Raw genomic sequence first — 19,128 nt, 5'->3', positions numbered from 1 at the left:
CTAGTGTATTTTCTGTCACTTCAGAGCACCTATGGACAGTCCTTTGCTTTTCCAACAAGAGTAAGCTTAGGAATGCTCTGCTTCATCCTAGGTCAGGCTGCCTGCAGATATAGACCCTTTCCTCTGCTACCTTATTACCAGTTATATTAAATACTGTAAGAGTTTATTAACACTGTAGTATAGTCAACATCCATGAGAGTGTATACAATAGCTCCCATGCAGAAGAAGGCTGAAAAGAAAGGCAGTAAGAGGGAGATGATTACAGTGGAAGTTAAGAAGGAAATCATCAAGAAGTACGAACGAGGTATGCGAGTGGCTGAAATTGCAAGATTTTGTAAGAAATCTACGTCTGCATCCTGTCTGAGGAGGAGGAGGAGGCGGAGAAGAAAAAGGCAGAGGAACCCCTCACTTCAAATGAGATTAGGGAGATGTGTAAAATGTGGGTGCAAAATTTTGTAGAAAGGCACCACCCAAATAAGGCTGTAGCAGTGCGAGCAATGAATACATTAACGACAATGCAATGTCACATTTCCACAAAATCCTCAAAAGGAGGCAAAATCAAGTGTCACTGGATAGGTTCCTTGTTAACGGTGCATGAAAAGAGAAAGATTCCATTGAACCAATAGATAGCATTGATGCTGGTAGTGATGATGAAAGTTGTCCTACACAATAAGCGTCCTCTCTCATCTCTCTTACAACAGCCACGAAGGTTTTCAAAGGTAAGTGCAGGTTAATTTATTTTTCTTTATATTTTATATTTTATTATTTTGTATTATATTACAGTATTGTAATAATTTCTGTAAGAATATTTTAAGGTTGTAGAATGAATCATCTCAACTTCATTATTATTTTATGGGGAAATTCATTTTGACATACAAAGTGCTTTGGATTAGGGGTGCCTAGATGGCTCAGTTGGTTAAGCATTTGACTTCAGCTCAGGTCATGATCTCCCGGTCTGAGTTCCAGCCCTGCCTCCAGCCCTGCCTCGGGCTCTGTGCTGACAGCTTGGTGCCTGGAGCCTGCTTTGGATTCTGTGTCTCCCTCTCTCTCGCCCCTCCCCCACTCAAACTCTTCTCTCTCTCAAAAATAAACAAATATTTAAAAAAAAAAGATTTCTCTTTATTAAAAAAAGAAACCCAAATGCTTTGAATTACAAGCATGTTTCTGGAATGAATTATGCTCTTAAACCAAGGTTTTACTGTTTCTTAGTGAGCCAAGAGAGGATACTGTAACTGTGAAACAAGAATAGTATCCTACAACACTCAGGAAATAAATAACTACTAGAAAAGAAGAACATGATAGCAGAATGAAAAAGTGAATAAAGGATTAAAAGATGAAGCTGAGGACATGTTCCAGAAGGCAAAGCAAAATATGTGAAAGACACTAGATATACACTTAAAATGGGTACATTTTATAGTATGTATAAAAAACAAACAAAACCCCTCACTAAAGCTATTTAAAAAATGGAGCACTGCTTTCAAATTTGTGAAGGAAAATTATTTCCGACATAGAAACTCAGTTAAACTATCATTTAAGTTCACTTCCCAATACGCAAGGTGTCACAATATTTGCCTCTTACGTACATAACGTTTCCTCATGAAACTTTTGAACACTAAAAAAAAAGGATATAGGAAACAGAAGATCAATAAAGGAAAAAGACAAAAATTCTCAAGGGAAATAGTGATGTGCGATTCCAAGAGGACAGCTGTGTACCAAATACGAAGGGCATACTCAATGAGACTGAAACAAATAGGATGAAGACTGTCACTGAGGTTTCTGCTGCCATCATTCTGATTCTGTAACGTGAGGATGGTCTGGGTAAGCCTGACACACACATATTTACTTTGCCTGGCTGGACCATATGTTGATAAAGTTCCTGTCCTGTTGCCTGAAATGAGACTCTCATTATACTCCAAAAAAATGTTCTGCTTTTTAGGGGCACCTGGGTGGCTCAGTCGGTTAAGCGTCTGACTTTGGCTCAGGTCATGATCTCACCGTCCATGAGTTCGAGCCCCGCGTCGGGCTCTGTGCTGACTGCTCAGAGCTTGGAGCCTGCTTCGGATTCTGTGTCTCCCTCTCTCTCTGACCCTCCCCCATTCATGCTCTGTCTCTCTCTGTCTCAAAAATAAATAAACATTAAAAAAAATTTAAAAAAAAATGTTCTGCTTTTGTTTACTGCTGAGAAGACTAATTTGACTATCATAAATTATTTCTTAATCTTTGAGATCTTATACCCGAACTCAAAACAAACATATAAAGCAAGCAACACTAATACTGTGATTAATAAATTACTTTCTAGAAATCTGTTTTCCTTGCAAAGGAAAGCATATTCAGTGCGAACTTTTGACTCTTACACAGAATAAATTACAATCACTAAATTCTACAATTTATATATTCTATTTTCTTCTACGAGCAAAACAGACACTGAATGTTTTGCAGAAAGCTACTTCTACTGAAAAGGACATAAAAATATGTAAATAAAATAATTAAAATAATATAGTAAATAAGTATATAAAAATAAATATAGTAAATAAGTAAATAAGTATATAAAAATAAATATAGTAAATAAGTAAATAAAAATAATATAACCTTTCTCAATTCAGATGTACTGGGTCTGAAATTTGTCTGCCAGGAATCTTGCTTTTTAAGGGATACAGTATAGAGCTGTGAATAATATGGACATAATTTGGAGTCAGAGGTTGACCTCTATAATTTCAATGTAAATTATGTGACCTTGAGCCTTAAATATAAGCTATGGCTATATTTAAATATTGGCTTAATAGGTTATGTTATACTGTTAAAATCAAAAGCATATGGGACACCAGCCTTGAAAATTCCCTGAGCAGACAAAACCAGTTTAGTCACACAAACAAAGCTTAATTTAGCTTATCTTACAAGACTAACTTGACCTGGGTCATTTCTTGCTCATGCCTCTGAAAATCATAAGCAAAACTTAAACTGTTTCCCAAGGTTGATATAAGATAAAAATTCTAATATTATAACCAATCATTGAAGAATAAAACAATCATTGTTTTCTCTCTATATATATAAACTGCCTTATAACAATATGCCCCTGAGCCTCATTCCATATTTTGGCTTGAATGCTCCCAGTTTGCAAACTGTTTTTGGTGTGTGCACAATAAACTTATACTAATTACTACTTCAGTAATTCATTGATTTTGCTTCTGTTACTTCTGAAAATCATATAAATTATTTAACACAGATGTTAAATATAAACTATGTGACCCTTAGAAAGAGTCAATTTATTTTTATTTTTATTTTAAAAAAAAAATTTTTTTTTCAATGTTTTTTATTTATTTTTGGGACAGAGAGAGACAGAGCATGAACGGGGGAGGGGCAGAGAGAGAGGGAGACACAGAATCGGAAACAGGCTCCAGGCTCTGAGCCATCAGCCCAGAGCCTGACGCGGGGCTCGAACTCACGGACCGCGAGATCGTGACCTGGCTGAAGTCGGACGCTTAACCGACTGCGCCACCCAGGTGCCCAGAAAGAGTCAATTTAGAGAGAAAGTTTATTGAAATTTTCTCTCTCTAAACTTAGCTCATGCAACTTTGGTAGAATTTACTTCAAATAATTAATGTAAAATGCTTAGCAATGAGTGATAAAGGTATCTGAAGGGAAATACAACTAATACCACATCACTGTGACAGTCTTAGAAATGCAGGAATTATAATAAAATGCAAGTTGCAAATGAGTTTGGCTTAAATGTGGGCTAAACTAAACATATATTCATCCCACATATCATTGAATCTAAGACACCAGTGATGGAAAGGTACATCAATATTTTATGTATCCTAAAAAGAAACTTGCCAATTAAACTGTGACAAACCATCAACTGTAAGACATCTTCTAATTTCAGAGATGATGAAATGTGAAGAAAAAATATTTTTGAGTCTTAGATTGGCAAAATATGGTAAGTCTACCTACATAGTTGAGAGAATATTACATAGCACAAAGCAATCATTTTGAAGACAAGATTAAGTCACATAATTCGAATTAAATTGCTCTTTTCTTGTTCTTCACTCTTCCATTCTTATTTCCACCACCAATAACACCTAGAGGGAATCTGTCGCTTTCTTAGAGAAATGTTCCTCAAATCCAATGACTAGAATGGATCCCTGTTACATGCTCCCTCTGCATTTAGTACTTCTCCTCCATAATACTTACATTGCTCAATAGTAGATTTCAAGATCAATAAGGGCTGTTTTGTTCAGTGCAATATACCAAACACAAGCAATGCAAAATCAAATCACGCAGAAACAAAAAAGGAAACATAAGCAAGTAAAGTGGTCAGAGCAATATTTTCACTCGTTATTTTTCACAGCAGCACTACATTTTACTGTCAACTAAAAAATAAACTCATTTAAACTTTTAGGCTGTATTTTCATTTCATTAGTAAGCCACATATCTTTTTTTACAAAAGCTATCAATCTTCTGACTTCTTTGCTTCACAGTGCACCGTAACTTATCTACACACTTTGTTCACACAAAAAACATACTCTCACCTTTTTCTTGTAACATGCAGCTTTTTAGGTCTATCTATTCTCTCTATGCCAAGCAACCTATTCCATTCCTCTTCCTTCTTTCTTCCTAAAGGGAACTACTATCCTGAAATTGGTGTGTATTTGTCCCATCCATGTTTTGATAATTTTACTGCATTTGTATGCACTCTGTATAAACTTTTGTTTTCTTAAATTTACATAAATAATAACATATCCTTTCAGTACCTATTACCCCCTCCACATTGTTTTCAGTGATAATATGTTGATACATGTAGATCTGGTTCACTCATTTTACTGTCACACAGAACACCACAATATTCTATAACAATTTATGTACTCATTCATAATGCTTCCCAAAGAAACACGGATAAGGAATTAGGCTATTTCCAATTTTCTGCCATAACAAATAATGCCTCAAGCACAAATGCAAGGTATCTCTATGGTATATTATAGGTTTTCAAACACGTGCAATTTCATCTTTACTTTAACTTTTCTAGAGATTGAAAACTGTTCTCCAAAGCAGCTATACCAAATCATACTCCTACCAACACTGTAACTTTACATCCTCAACAACATCTAACGTAAGACTTTAATTTTTACAAACCTGAAGGGCGTGAATTGGAACCTTTTTAATTTCATTTGCATTTTCCTGATTACAAATGATTTTGAGAATCTGATTTTCATGTATTTATTGGCCATTTGGGTTTCCTCTTTTTTGAAGTACTTGTTTTCCTATTGATCTGTCCTTATATTTCGTAAAGGTCTTGTTTATTTCTCCTAGCATTTTAACTGTTTATAACATACAAGTTTTTGTCAGTATTTTCTTTTATAATTTACATACTTTATATTTTGTCCAACATTGGATATATTCTCTTGTAAGATTTCTTCTAAAAGAGTTTCAAAGTTTGGCATTACATATTTAGGATTAAAATCCACCCAGAAATAAATTTTGGGTGTGATGTGAGTCGGGTCTAATTTATTTTTTTCATGTAGTTAACTGTATGAACACCGTTTGATAAATATTCTACTCTTTCTTCAATGATACGAAAAGCCACATAATATTTACAAAGTTTCCATATACACATGGCTTATTTCAAGGCTCTGTATTCTGCTTCATTAATCTTTCAATTCCTGCACTTACAGCAGTATGGAATAGTAATTATTGTAGTTTTAAAACAAAGAGGGCAATTCCTCTGTCTTTATTCTTCTTTAAAATTACATTGGCTTTTCTTAGTCATTATAGTTATTTTTCTATATAAGCCTTAATATTCACTTACTAAGTTTCATGATATACCCTATTGGGATTTTATTTAAAATTGCATTTACAGGGGCACCTGGGTGACTTCAGTTGGTTAACTGGTTGATTCAGTTGGTTGATTGATTCAGTTGAATCAGTTGAATTCAGCTGAATTCAGTTGGTTGATTCTTGATTTCGGCCCAGGTCATGATCCCACAGTTTGTGGGACTGAGCCCTGTGTCTGGCTCTGCACCGATAGTGTGGAGCCTGCTTGACATTTCTCTCTCCCACTCTCTCTGTCCCTCCTCCATTCATGTTCTCTCTCTCAAAAAAAAAAAAAAAAATAATAATAATAATAAATAAAAAATAAAAATTTTAATTACATTTACAGGTTAATTTTGGGAAAACTGACATCAAATTGAGCCTTCTCAATAAGCCTATTATATTTCATTTCATTTCATTTAGATTTTCTCTTATGTCTTTTCAATCAAGTTTTTATTTTAGAGACTTCTCAAAAATCTTTATTCCTATGTACCTCCTTTCCAATCCAACTCTTGATCTCATGTTTGTTAAAGCTCAGCTAAGGCATCACTTACTCCTCCAAATATTTTTCTAACTTTCCAGGCTCATTTGGGATACTCCTTCTCTATGCTCTTAGTTTTATCTAATTATTCTTTGCTTAGTATGACCCAGAATTGTGCTAAGCATGGAGGATACGTACACTGGTGAATAAGATGGACAGTCCCTACCTTTGCAGAACTTTCATTCTAATAGGAGAAAGAACAATAAAACATTTATAATTCAGAGTGACACATGCTATATTATAGGGGAAGTACACTCTGCTATGGGAATACATTAATGAAATAAATACCTAATTCAGACTTGGGGGATGGCTGGATGTAGGGGGGAGAGATGGGTATCAAACATTGCTTCTCAAGGAAGTAACATGTAGACTGAAACCTGTAAGAAGAACAGAAGTTGGCAAACACAATATATCTAAATATCATAGTCCTGACATCTTTGTTTTACTCTTGGTTTTATTGGAAAAGCTCCCACTGCTTAACTGTGAAATCATCCACTCTTTGAATATGTTTCCTCCCTTGGCTTCCTTGACACCATTTTTGGGCTCTCATACTGCTGCGATAATCATTAATTTGCTCACTGGTCTTTCTTCCTCCCTTAAATACTAGTATTTGCCATGGGTTTGTCCTCATTCCGGTTTTTACTCTAAATACTATTCCTAAAGAAGTTTTCCTACTTTGTGGTGCCTGGATGGCTCAGTTGGTTAACTGTCTGACTTTGGCACAGGTCATGATCTCATGGTCTGTGAGTTCGAGCCCTGCATCGGGCTCTCTGCTGTCAGCACAGAGCCTGCTTCGGATCTTCTGTCTCTCTCTCTCTCTGCCCCATCCCCACTTGCGCTGTCTTTCTCTCTCTCAAAAATAAATAAACATTAAAAAAAAAGTTTTTCCACTTCTACAGTTTCAAATATGGACTTACATACTGAACAGTCTCCAAAGTTTTACTTTTAGCTCCCACCACTACAGATTTTCATATCTGCATTTCCAATGACACACTGGCGTTTCTATCCATATGTTCCATAGGAACTTCAAGTTTTGTATATGTTAACATTTTATCTATTTATATATGGTGTACACTGCCAACTAACCAGCGACAGCAGATCCATCTCTGAATTCAACTGACAGCATCACCATTCACACCTGGTATGAATGAGTCACTACTCTGAGTGTATGTTGGCGAGTATGCCCTTCTTGGAAGCTAGTTTATAATACAGCACAATCACTGAGCCTGAAGGGTTGGTTAGGAACATAAAGGTTATTTCAAAGACTGAATAATCACAGAACTTTGCAGGCTAGGTATGTTTTTGTTTTAATGTGTCAACTTGGCTGGGCTACTAGTTGTCAGCTATTCAAACATTAACCTAGGTATTACTGTGCAGGTGTTTTATAGATATAAGTAAAATTCATAATCAGTTGACTAAGTAAAGGAAATTATCCTGGATAATCTGGATGACTCTCATTCAGTTAGCTGAAAGGCCTTAAAGCAGGGCTGAGGCTTCCCTAAGAGAGAGAAAAACTTCTACCTATGAACAGCAGCTTTAGCCCATACCCAAGAATCCCAGTCTGCCCTTCCTGACAGCCTATTCTAAGGATTTCAGACTTGCCTTGCTAACCCCTACAACTTGTAAGCTGAATCTCTCTCTCTACATAGACCTCCCACCGGTTCTGCTTCTCTGGTTGAACCTGACAGATATACCAGGTCTGTAGTTTATTTCTAAAAACAATTCCTTCAATAACCTAGTAAACCTTCTGGTCTATTCATTTCCAGTCAGTACCATGTACCAGTAACTATACCCAAAGTTTTTTTGTTTTTTTTGTTTTTTTTGTTGTTTTTTCCTGGACATGGTTCTGAAACCTATTTTTTCAACTTATTCCTTGTAATATGTTCCTTTCTCTCCACCCCACATTAGACCATCACCATCTCTTACCTGAACTAGGGATTGAAAAAGCCTCCTAACTGGCTCCTGAGATTAGTTTTTTCTCCTCTATCTATTCTCCACACTGCTGCCAGAGGTCTCTTTCTGGAAAACAAATATGATCATGTCACTATCCTTCTTAAAAACTTTTCAAAACTCTCTACCTACAGAATAGAAATAAATTTGTTTTGTATTTCATTAAGTCCTGTTTTTAACTCTTATTTCCTTCTATTTGCTTTGCATTTAATTTTTCTTTATTTTTATAACTTGTTGAAATGAATACTTAGGTACTGATGCTTTTCTTCTTTTCTAATAGGCATTTAAGGTTTTAAATTCTCTCTAAGCATTGCTTTAGCTAATCATACCAGTTCTGATATGTATTTTCATTATCCTGCAGTTCAAATATTTAATATTTTCTTTGTGATTTATTTGACCAATTTATTATTTAGAAATTTAATAATATCCAAAGCTAGACTTTAAGTTCCAGTAGGAAAACAGCAATTTACTTCCAAATTTTCCCCCTTTTCTCCTAGAACCCAATATAGAACAAAGAGAATGTTTTTAAAACATTGTATTCAGTGAACCTAGGAGACAATAAAAACCTGAAATGCCAAATTATAACTAAATATGGCCTAAAGTACTTGGGACTGGTAGAACCTAGGCAAGGGAGAAGACATGAAGTATGAAAAGAGCCTAGTTGGGGAACAGCAAATTTTAATTCCCAGAAACAGAGGGTTCTATCATAAGTAGCAACTGCAATGTTTAGAACTGAGGCTGAATGGCAGAATCTCAGAAGGAAGTAGAAAAAGGAGGTGTAGAAAGTGCCATGAGAATGAGTGGAGGGTAGTCTACAAGTGACAGATCTCAGATACTACAACTCTTCTAAAACCAAGGCATGTACTTTTTATCTGTAATTTCAAACTTACAGAAATGTCCAAAGAATACCGCAAAGAACTCCTGTATACCGTTCACAAATTCTCTGTTAACATTTCAAGCAGGCACTTTAAAAGGCAGGAGCTGTATCCTTTGGGAGCAGAAACTAATAAGGACCTGGTAGCTGACAGCTCACACCTCTTACACTTGTAAATTACTAAGAGGCATAGGAGATGTACCTATATTTTGAAGAAAGAATCCATCAGAACATCTGAGGACAGAGGCCTTGAACACAGAAACCCGGACAACCACCTCACTCCTAATGTCCTCTTCCAACTCTTCTTCCTGACTAGTCTCTTCAAACAGGTGGTTTGGAAAAGCTCATCTCATTAAATATGAATAACAAAAAAGTGGTAAGTATCCATACAAAGACACCATAAAAATGTAAGACAGTACAACATCCTTGACAAATAAAACTCAACAAAAAATTGTCACAAAGTAGATGAAAACTGTAACACTACTTCATAACATGAATTCAAAAATTCTTAATGCAGCTATTAAGAAAATCTCAGAGGGGCCGCTGGCTGGCTTAGTCAGAAGAGCACGGGACTCTTGATCTTGGGTCGTGATTTTGAGCCCTATGCTGAATGGAGAAATTACTTAAATAAATAAACTTAAGAAAAAAAAAAGTAAAATATCAGAGTAGAAATTTAACAACTCAGGGAAGAGACAGCCAGTCAACAGGAAGAGGTAAAAACAAAAGTACTGAAAAATTCATGAAAGAAATGGAAGAAAAAGATTTTTAAAAGTTGAAAAATATAAGCACATGGTAAAAATTACACCACAAAAGGTATAGTAAGGAGCAAAGAGAACAGTTACTTTTTTTTTTAAAATTTTTTTTTCAACATTTATTTATTTTTGGGACAGAGAGAGACAGAGCATGAATGGGGGAGGGGCAGAGAGAGAGGGAGACACAGAATCGGAAACAGGCTCCAGGCTCTGAGCCATCAGCCCAGAGCCTGACGCGGGGCTCGAACTCACGGACCGCGAGATCGTGACCTGGCTGAAGTCGGACGCTTAACCGACTGTGCCACCCAGGCGCCCCAAGAACAGTTACTTTTTAAAAGAAATTAACTTAAATATAAACAAAGAAAAACTGGGGTGTCGGGTGGCCCAGTAGGCTAAGTGTCCAACTCTTGATTTCGGCTAAGGTCATCTCACAGTTGTGAGATAGAACCCTGAGTTGGGCTCTGTGCTGAGCATGGAGTCTGCTTGGGATTCTCTCTCTCCCTTGCTCTCTGCTCCTCCCCTGCTCATGTTCTCTGTCTCTCAAGATAAATTTAAAAATTGAATTTAAAAAATTAAAAAAGACTCAAAACTTCCATTTTCAAAGGGAATCCCTTGGAAACTGAGCCAAAATGGTCAACAACAACAAAAAATGTAGTGAAATTAGTGTTAAAGCAACCAGATAAGTTTCAGCAGCCAGACAAAAAAAGCAGGCCCCTCCAAGGGGAAAGAAAATCAAGCTGATATCATATTTCTCTACCGAACATTCAAGGTCAGAAGACAGTAGACAAATACTTAGAAGATACTCCAGAAAGTATAAGTCAATAATTTTGTTTTAGACAATCCTTCAGGAATAATGCTATAGGCAAATGGTTTTCAGTATGTAAACATTTAGCTCTTATTCATGAGCCCTTCTTGAAGAAACAACTTGAGGACAAACTGCAACTAGTAGATGACAGGAAAAATTTCAGCAGGACTGACAGCACAAATACATTTAATTGCAGATTTAAGGTTAAAACAAATGGATATACAGGTGACAGAATGGAATGCAACTGTTACATGCTCCAAGAATGCAGGAATAATAGTACATACAAATAAACCAATGACAGTAGAAAAATAAAAAGAAGAATAAACTCACTGTACCTTATAGTAATAGATAGGAGTCACTGTTGAAAGTCAAGTAGTAAAAGTTTAAACAAAATTATAAAGAACAATAAAATATTGCTATATTGGCTAAAAGTAGTCAGTAAAAGAGAGGGAGGAAAAAAAAGGAAGAGAATAAAGCTAAGTGAATTATTACTTATTAAGGAAAAAAGACACTGCTTTAAAAAAGAAAAAGATGAGGGTGCCTGGTGGCTCAGTCGGTTGAGCATCTGACTCTTGATTTCAGCTCAGGTCATGATCCCAGAGTTGTGGGATGGAGTCCCATATCAGGCTCTGCCCTGAGCATGGAGCCTGCTTAAAATTCTCTCCCACTCATACTCTCTCCCTCTCTCTCTAAAATAAAATAAAAAAAAAAATTTTTTTTAAAAGAGAAAGATGAGTGATGAGCATAACATAATAAACTTGTCGAATTATTATGTTGTACACCTGAAAGGTAACGTGTCAACCATACTACAAAAAAAAAAAAAAAGTTAAAAGAAACATGAGTATTACATGAAGGTAAAGGTATAAAGATTTACCACTAGCAGGGAAAAAAAAACTCTTCTCAATATCAACATTGTCATTTAAAAAGCACAGAAAAGAGACCACTTAAAGTTTCAAAACATATATAATCAGAAAATATAAAATAATCTGACATAACTAAGACCAAGCATGTATTTCCTTCCTATATATCTGGCAACTAATCTATTAACAGAAAAAAAAAGCTTTAGACTGACCCATAAAGCAAAACCATTCTATGCTATCACCAAGATGCATCTCTGATTCAGAAAATATTAAAAAAGGTAAAGGACAGGAAAGAAGTTAACATATAGGATAAGATTCACACACACATAAATTATAATCCTTTCATTAGATAATGCAGACTTTTGGCCCAAAGTTAAAAAAAAAAATTCATTTTGGGGCGCCTGGGTGGCTCAGTCGGTTAGGCGTCCGACTTCGGCTCAGGTCATGATCTCGCAGTCTGTGAGTTCGAGCCCCGCGTCGGGCTCTGTGCTGACAGCTCAGAGCCTGGAGCCTGTTTCAGATTCTGTGTCTCCCTCTCTCTGACCCTCCCCCATTCATGCTGTGTCTCTCTCTGTCTCAAAAATAAATAAACGTTAAAAAAAAAATTAAAAAAAATTTCACTTTATCATGTAAAAGGTACAATTCACAATGAACAGGGGTGTGTGTGTGTGTGTGTGTGTGTGTGTGTGTGTGTCTGTATGCTCTTAAAAATGTAGCAGTAACATTAAGAAAGCAGAAATCACAGGAGATATGAGGAGAAACACACAATAATAATAGAAATTTTTAAGTTATTTCCCCTAGTCTTAGAGAACAATTAAACAAAAGTAACTAAGAAATGATCTAAACAACCTAATCAAAATGGTAAGCACAGATGGATATTCATTTAACTCTATCATAATAAATAAATATACCTATTTTCAAATAGCTATTAAACGTTCACAAAAATTGACTATGTATCAGACTACAAAACATACTTCAACAAATTCTAATAGGGGAAATACACGCCATATCCTCTGATTAACAACCCAAGAAAATCAGAAAATTGGAAAATAAATAATGGATAACAGAAAATAAAAAGATCTTCAACCTGCAAATTTCAAAAATCTCAAGTAATATTTGGATAATAATGAAAATATGAATGAAATTTGTGGTGTTTCTGGACAATAATAAAAATCCTACATATTAGAGGCTTTGGGATGTAGCTAAAACAGTGATCAGAAGAAAATTCATTACTTTAAATACTTTCATCATTAAGAAAAGATGAAAGTAAATGAATTACTAATATAGCTCAAAAAGTTAGAAAAACAACTAAAGTAACTGAAAAAAGTAGAGGAAAACATTTATAAAGCTAAAAGCAGAAATTAAGGAGTTAGAAAACAGAAAGCCAGAGAGCTTAAAAAAAACCCAAAACATTCAAAAGCTCTTTTGCTGGGGGTTTGGGGAGGCACTGAAATCAGTTGTTTAAACTACTCCATCCTAATCAAGAGTAAAATGGACAAAACACAGATATACAAAATAAGAAAGGGGAGGAAACCACAGAAGTAGACACAATTTCAAAAAATAAGAAATGACTTTGTAAAACTTTCTATAAAATATCAAATACAGGTAAAATAATTTTCTGGTAAGATAAAATCTACCAAATCTGAACCACAAACTGAGCCTAAAAAAACTAGTTTTCACAAAACAAATGGAACAATTTTCAAAAAGCTATTATACATCAAGAAAACAAAACATACCACAACACCAGACTTCACAAGAGAATTCTATCAAACCTTGAAAGAGTTAACAAGTTTAGTACTATTTAAAAACTGTTGTACATTTTAGAAAACAAAACTTGTAAATTCTTTATGAGATATAAGATTAATACCAAAACTTGAAAAAGATCACACACAAAAAAGAAGATTACAGATCAGGTCAAACTTACTTTTGCATTTTGATTAAAAAGGCAAAATATTAGCAAGCAGAATACAGTATCACATTAAAAGAATCCAGAAATACAAGTTCGGTTCAACGTTTGTTAAAAGACAAATATCTTATCAGCTCCATAGACGTTGAAAAGGAATCTGACAAAATTCACTATCTATTATTGATTAAAAGTACTTAATAAGGAGCCCCTGGATGGCTCAGTCGGTTAAGTGTCTGACTTCGGCTCAGGTCATGATCTCACGGTTTGTGAGTTTGAGCCCCACATCAGGCTCTGTGCTGACAGCTTGGAGCCTAGAGCCTGCTTTGGATTCTGTGTCTTCCTCTCTCTCTCTGCCCCTCCCCCATTCATGGTCTGTCTCTGTCTCTCAAAACATGAATAAAACATTTTTTTAAAAAGTACTTAATAAAATAGGAATCATCAGATGCTCGTATACATACACATACATATATATGTATCATAGTTAATGCAGAAACATTGGAAGCATTCCTAAGGTAAAGAGGATGCCTGCTAGTCACTACTCCTTAACGCTGTCTAATTAGTCAATATAATTTGATAAGACAAAAATTAGAAGTATAAAAATCCAAAGGAATAGTTAAACCTATCACTATTTGTAGATGAAACGATTATAACTAGAAATGCCAAGAATACCACCTGAATAACTACTATAAACATAAATGTAATAAGGCAGACATAAAATACACAGAAGTCAAAAGCCTTCATGTATGTAAACAATAACCAGTTAGAATCTATAAAACCCATTTAATAGCAAAAAAGGGGGGGGGTGGAATATCTAGGAATAACAAGAAGATACATGCAACTTTCATGTAAGGTAAACTTTAAAACATTCCTGAAGAAAACAAAACTAATGTTGTACCAATAGAAAGGTATAGCATTTTCTTGGATAGAAAAGACTCAGTATCTTAAAGATGCCAATTTGTCCTAACAATTTCTAAATGTAATGAGATTTCAATAAAAATTATAGTCCATCTTGGGGTGCTTGGGTAGCTTGGTTGAGAGACCAACTCTTGATTTTGGCTCAGGTCATGATCTCACAGTTCATGGGATTGGACCCCACGCTTCCAGCTCCACACTGACAGCATGGAGCCTGCTTAAGATTCTCTCTCTCCCTCTCTCCCACTTGTGCTTTTGCTCTCTTTCTCAAAATAAATAAAAATAAAACATTAAAAAAAATTACAGCCCATCCTCCCACACCTAGGTTCTTACTGAACCTAGGTAAGAAGTTCCTGAAGTTTACATGGTAAAATAAGTAAGGATAGCCTAGAAGAGCCTGAAGAGAAAAATGAGACTAGCCCTATAGGATTTAAAAAGTCATAAAAGAAATGACTAATACATTTAAGTGTTTGTGTGTATGTATTTACCATCTCCCAACCAAATACAGATTTCTATATGGCAAAAAAATAAAAACAAGACTGTACCAAAGGTTAAAGACAAATAATTAGGGATAATATCTACAATTCGTGACACAAGGAGTTAATCTCCTTAATTTAGAAAGCTCTCAGTAAATGAGAAAACCAAAAATCCAACAGAAAGAAAAAAGGCAAAAGATATAAATAGCTAATAAAAAAAAAGGTGACCCTTACACATATGAAAAGATGGTCAAATGCAAAATAAAAGTAGATAAGGAAACTGTTTCTTGCAAATGCAATTAATAGAATCTAGAGTTTGACACCTCTAGTGGCAAAGACATAACAAAACAGGTAGTCTCATTCTCGAATGCACAATATTTAGAAGCTCTAAAAAGGGCAATTCGGCACTAATGACCAAAATTACAAACACATTTGCCCTTGACCCATTATGTCCTGAAAGCTATTCTAAAGATCTACATATACATGAAATGATGTTCTGAAATGGCAAATAAAAACAGCTCTAATATACACTGAAAGAGGACTTCTGAGATATAGCTCCTCAATGACATATACCCACAATGGTAGATGCAGCTGAAAATAATGCAGAAACTATATAGTGATCTGAAGAGACATAGGGATCCTTGAAGGAATGGCTGATTCCAGGTACAGGGTAGGAAATATAAGATAAGCTTGAAATATCCTACTGTCCCAGAAAGCAAAAAAGCTACCAATGACTACTAAATTACCAATAGGACATTGTGATTTTTCACATAAGAATTCCATCTAATTCAAAAGGAATAAAAGAATGAGAAAAAATACCAGTTGGTAATCCCTAGTGAAATAAATGATTTGGGTAACAATGATCATTAAATAAAATATTAGTCATTGAAAAGTTGACTGGGAAATTTACAATGGAGAGATGAGGCCTACTGATCTCTGAACCTACTGGTCAATCTTAGCATCACTAAAACTGGAACCACTAGATACTGTGCGCCTCTTAATATGATATAACATGAAGCACATATGAAGTATTCTGAACCAGAATTGAATCAAACTTCTAGGGCCAACTTCACTTTCAGGAAATATAGGGGACAGAGAAACAAAGCAATGACACCACAAGAACAGAAGACAAATGTGGATTTTTTAATATTCTTCAGGACAAGTGAATTTCTCTAACAAGTCAATGGCATAAAAAAAAAAGAAAAAACAAAACAAGAGGGAGGAAATGGGACTACTACATTAAAAAGGCAGATCAGCCAAACATGATACATGGATCTTGTTTGGATCCTAATTAGGATTGTAACTATAAAAAGACATGTTTGAGATCAAGGAAATCTGATTATGGAGAGAATATTAGAGGCTACAAATGATTACTTAAAATTTTCTTACATATGATAATGGCATTATGACTATGTAAGGAAACACCCATGTTTTTAGAGGTACATACTTAAGTAGTAGAAACAAAAAAACTTGCTATCCGGGATCTGATTTAAAAATACTCTAATTGAGGAGTAAAGGTATTTCTACAAACTTGACAGTTTGCATATAGGTGGTAGTTTATCATACTATTCTCCCTACTTTTAAATATGCTCAAAAACATTAATAGAAAACACCTAAAAATAAGAATGAAATTGGTACCACTATAAGCATCAGCAGTAGGTATAACACCTGGGGTCAAAATGACCAACAGACTTCTCTTGCTTTAAAACATGTATTTCATAATGAAATATTAATAAGAATTAAATGGACAAAAGTGAGATTGTTCACATAATCATGTCAAGGCTTCTATATTTGCTTTCATGTGCTTACTTCACGCTTAGTAGCATTCCAGGACAACTTCTGTGGAAAGGCTTTCTAAATAAAATGTAACACAAAAGTTTTTCCACTTTGTCTTAATATATGTCCAAATATAACTTCAAGACACCAGTACATATAATTATATATAAACCGCGTGCACACACACACACAAACACACACACACACAGGTGCATGTGCGCAATACAGGAATCAACTACCCAATACAGAATATGGTTTTAGTTCCCTTACCATCAATATTAAGCATCATTTTCCACATGGCAGGCCGAACAGATTGATGGAATCCAAACCATACTTCCCTGCCCCCTCCCAGAGGGTGGTCATATCCTTCGGGAGCTGAGAAAAAGGAACGCCCCACAGGCGTATATCTACAAAAATTAAAACGTCATGTTCAGTCCTTTCCTTCCCATATAGGTATTTAAATTTGCAGAAGAGGTTAAGTCTAGAGCACACAAACTTAATTTATCATAATGATGTTTATCATTAGGAATATATGAAAATAAATATTCCCCAAATTTGTGAAAAGCAAAAAGCAGCCGTTCTAAGAGAAACAAAACAAACCTGTCAGCATCCTTCACTGAAATTCTCTATTCCTAAAACTGTTAGTTTGGGTAAGAATAAATTTTATTTAAAATATTTTCGGGGCGCCTGGGTGGCGCAGTCGGTTAAGCGTCCGACTTCAGCCAGGTCACGATCTCGCGGTCCGTGAGTTCGAGCCCCGCGTCAGGCTCTGGGCTGATGGCTCAGAGCCTGGAGCCTGTTTCCGATTCTGTGTCTCCCTCTCTCTCTGCCCCTCCCCCGTTCATGCTCTGTCTCTCTCTGTCCCAAAAATAAATAAACGTTGAAAAAAAAATTTTTTTTTTTTAAATATTTTCTTAGAAACAGATGAAAAGAAAAACCAGTTCCAATCTTAGAAAATGCTATTTCTACAAATGTGTTTGCAAGACATATTTTTCTTTAAAAGGACACATTGACCCTATATATACAGGCACACAAATACAAACACACACTTGTGTGAAGTATGATTAAGAGAACAGCAATTTCAATACAAATTGATATTATTGTATAAACAACAAAATTACCTTTAGAACAAGGGGATTTAACTATAGGAATATATCTGAAAACATATCAGTTATTCAAGACTTACAGCTTCTAAGACAAAGGGTTAGACATTTTTCTAAGAGGTATCTATTAGAATAGCTAAGTTAACAATGTGCATTTACTTTAAAAAATCAGAGTTTTTTCTGTAACTTACTTCTCATGTCAATGAACTTAGTATGCGTGCTATTCTCTAAATGAAGCCATCAAAATATACAACATGTGAAGGTTAATTAAAGGAAGCCTGCACAACTCACTCTTGGGAAAAAAGCCTACACACTTAAAATCTAAAAAGGAAAAAAAGCCAGAAGCACCCACTTCATGGAGGGCAGATGTCGTAGCACCACATCAACAGCATGGACAGGATTAGTACTGATTGGCTTGTCTAATTCCAGCGGCTCAGGCAAGGTCCGTCCTGTCAGTACTTCATGTAGTAGGTGCCAACTCACCCGAGAGACAAACTTAATCGACACCTTGAAAGGTCGATCTTTTCCACCTTCCCCAGGTAAAGTAACATCTAAATCTACCTGTTGATGGGAAAACAGTCAATTGATAAATTGAAAAAGATAAGTATTTTTAGGTTTAAGTTATAAAAATATTTAAGAAAAAACAGGGAAAATATAAAAAACCAACCTCAATGCTAAATCAATAGATACTTTCTAAGCTATGCTGTTAAGTACGAAAAGCAAAGTAGAGAAGATTACAAATAGTATGCCATCTTTTGTGTGAGAAAGAAGGAGAAAATGGGAAAATATTCATATATCTTATTTCAGCAAAAAGAAATGTAAGAAGCATCAATCAGAAACAAAGAAATGGATTACTTTCAAAGGATGGGAAGGAACAGACCAGAAGAAATAAAGGAGGAATGAACAATTCTGAGTATATTTCTCAGTACAGTTTTGACTTCTGGAAGCATATTAAATAAGGGGTTTTTTTGTGTTTTTATTTATTTATTTTAATGTTCATTTATTTTTGAGAGAGAGAGAGACAGACTGTGAGTGGGAGAGGGGCAGAAAGAGAGGGAGACACAGAATCCAAACCAGGCTCCAGGCTCTGAGCTGTCAGCACACAGCCCGACGGGGGCTCGAGCTTACAAAGCTTGAGATCATGACCTAAGCTGAAGTCAGAGGCTTAACTGACCAAGCCACCCAGGTACCCCTTTTTGTGTTTTTTTTTTAACAAAGTTTTATAAGTTAAAAATTAAAAACAAAATCAAGAAGAATGAAGTGAAAAAATTAAAACTAAATATAAACAAAATCAAATGGAACCAAATATGTTTCAAATGAATAACATAACCACACTGAAAGAAGGGGGAAAAAATACAATGAACTCTTGAA

At 35.2% G+C, this 19,128-nt stretch overlaps 1 protein-coding gene across 6 annotated transcripts in view; it reads right to left on the bottom strand.

Annotated features, from left to right (window-relative positions):
• LOC121026292 (protein argonaute-3) overlaps positions 1-19,128 on the bottom strand; it is a 116,836-nt gene that overhangs the window by 57,364 nt on the left and 40,344 nt on the right. For 4 of the 6 annotated variants that reach the window (XM_040469160.1, XM_040469164.1, XM_040469171.1 and 1 more), the window contains exons 4-5: positions 18,110-18,318; positions 16,925-17,061 (exon numbers count right to left, since the gene is read on the bottom strand). In XM_040469160.1, coding sequence (XP_040325094.1) covers positions 16,925-17,061; positions 18,110-18,318 — 346 coding nt within the window. Of the gene's footprint in view, positions 1-6,631; positions 7,108-8,269; positions 8,335-16,924; positions 17,062-18,109; positions 18,319-19,128 lie in introns of those variants that run through there. The other 2 variants (XM_040469193.1, XM_040469185.1) reach the window with 2 other exon arrangements.

Source organism: Herpailurus yagouaroundi, unplaced genomic scaffold, assembly GCF_014898765.1.
Source record: "Herpailurus yagouaroundi ecotype Mexico unplaced genomic scaffold, PumYag 77, whole genome shotgun sequence".
Classification (NCBI taxonomy): Eukaryota; Metazoa; Chordata; class Mammalia; order Carnivora; family Felidae; genus Herpailurus; species Herpailurus yagouaroundi.
This window is presented reverse-complemented; position numbering and strand designations above follow the sequence as displayed.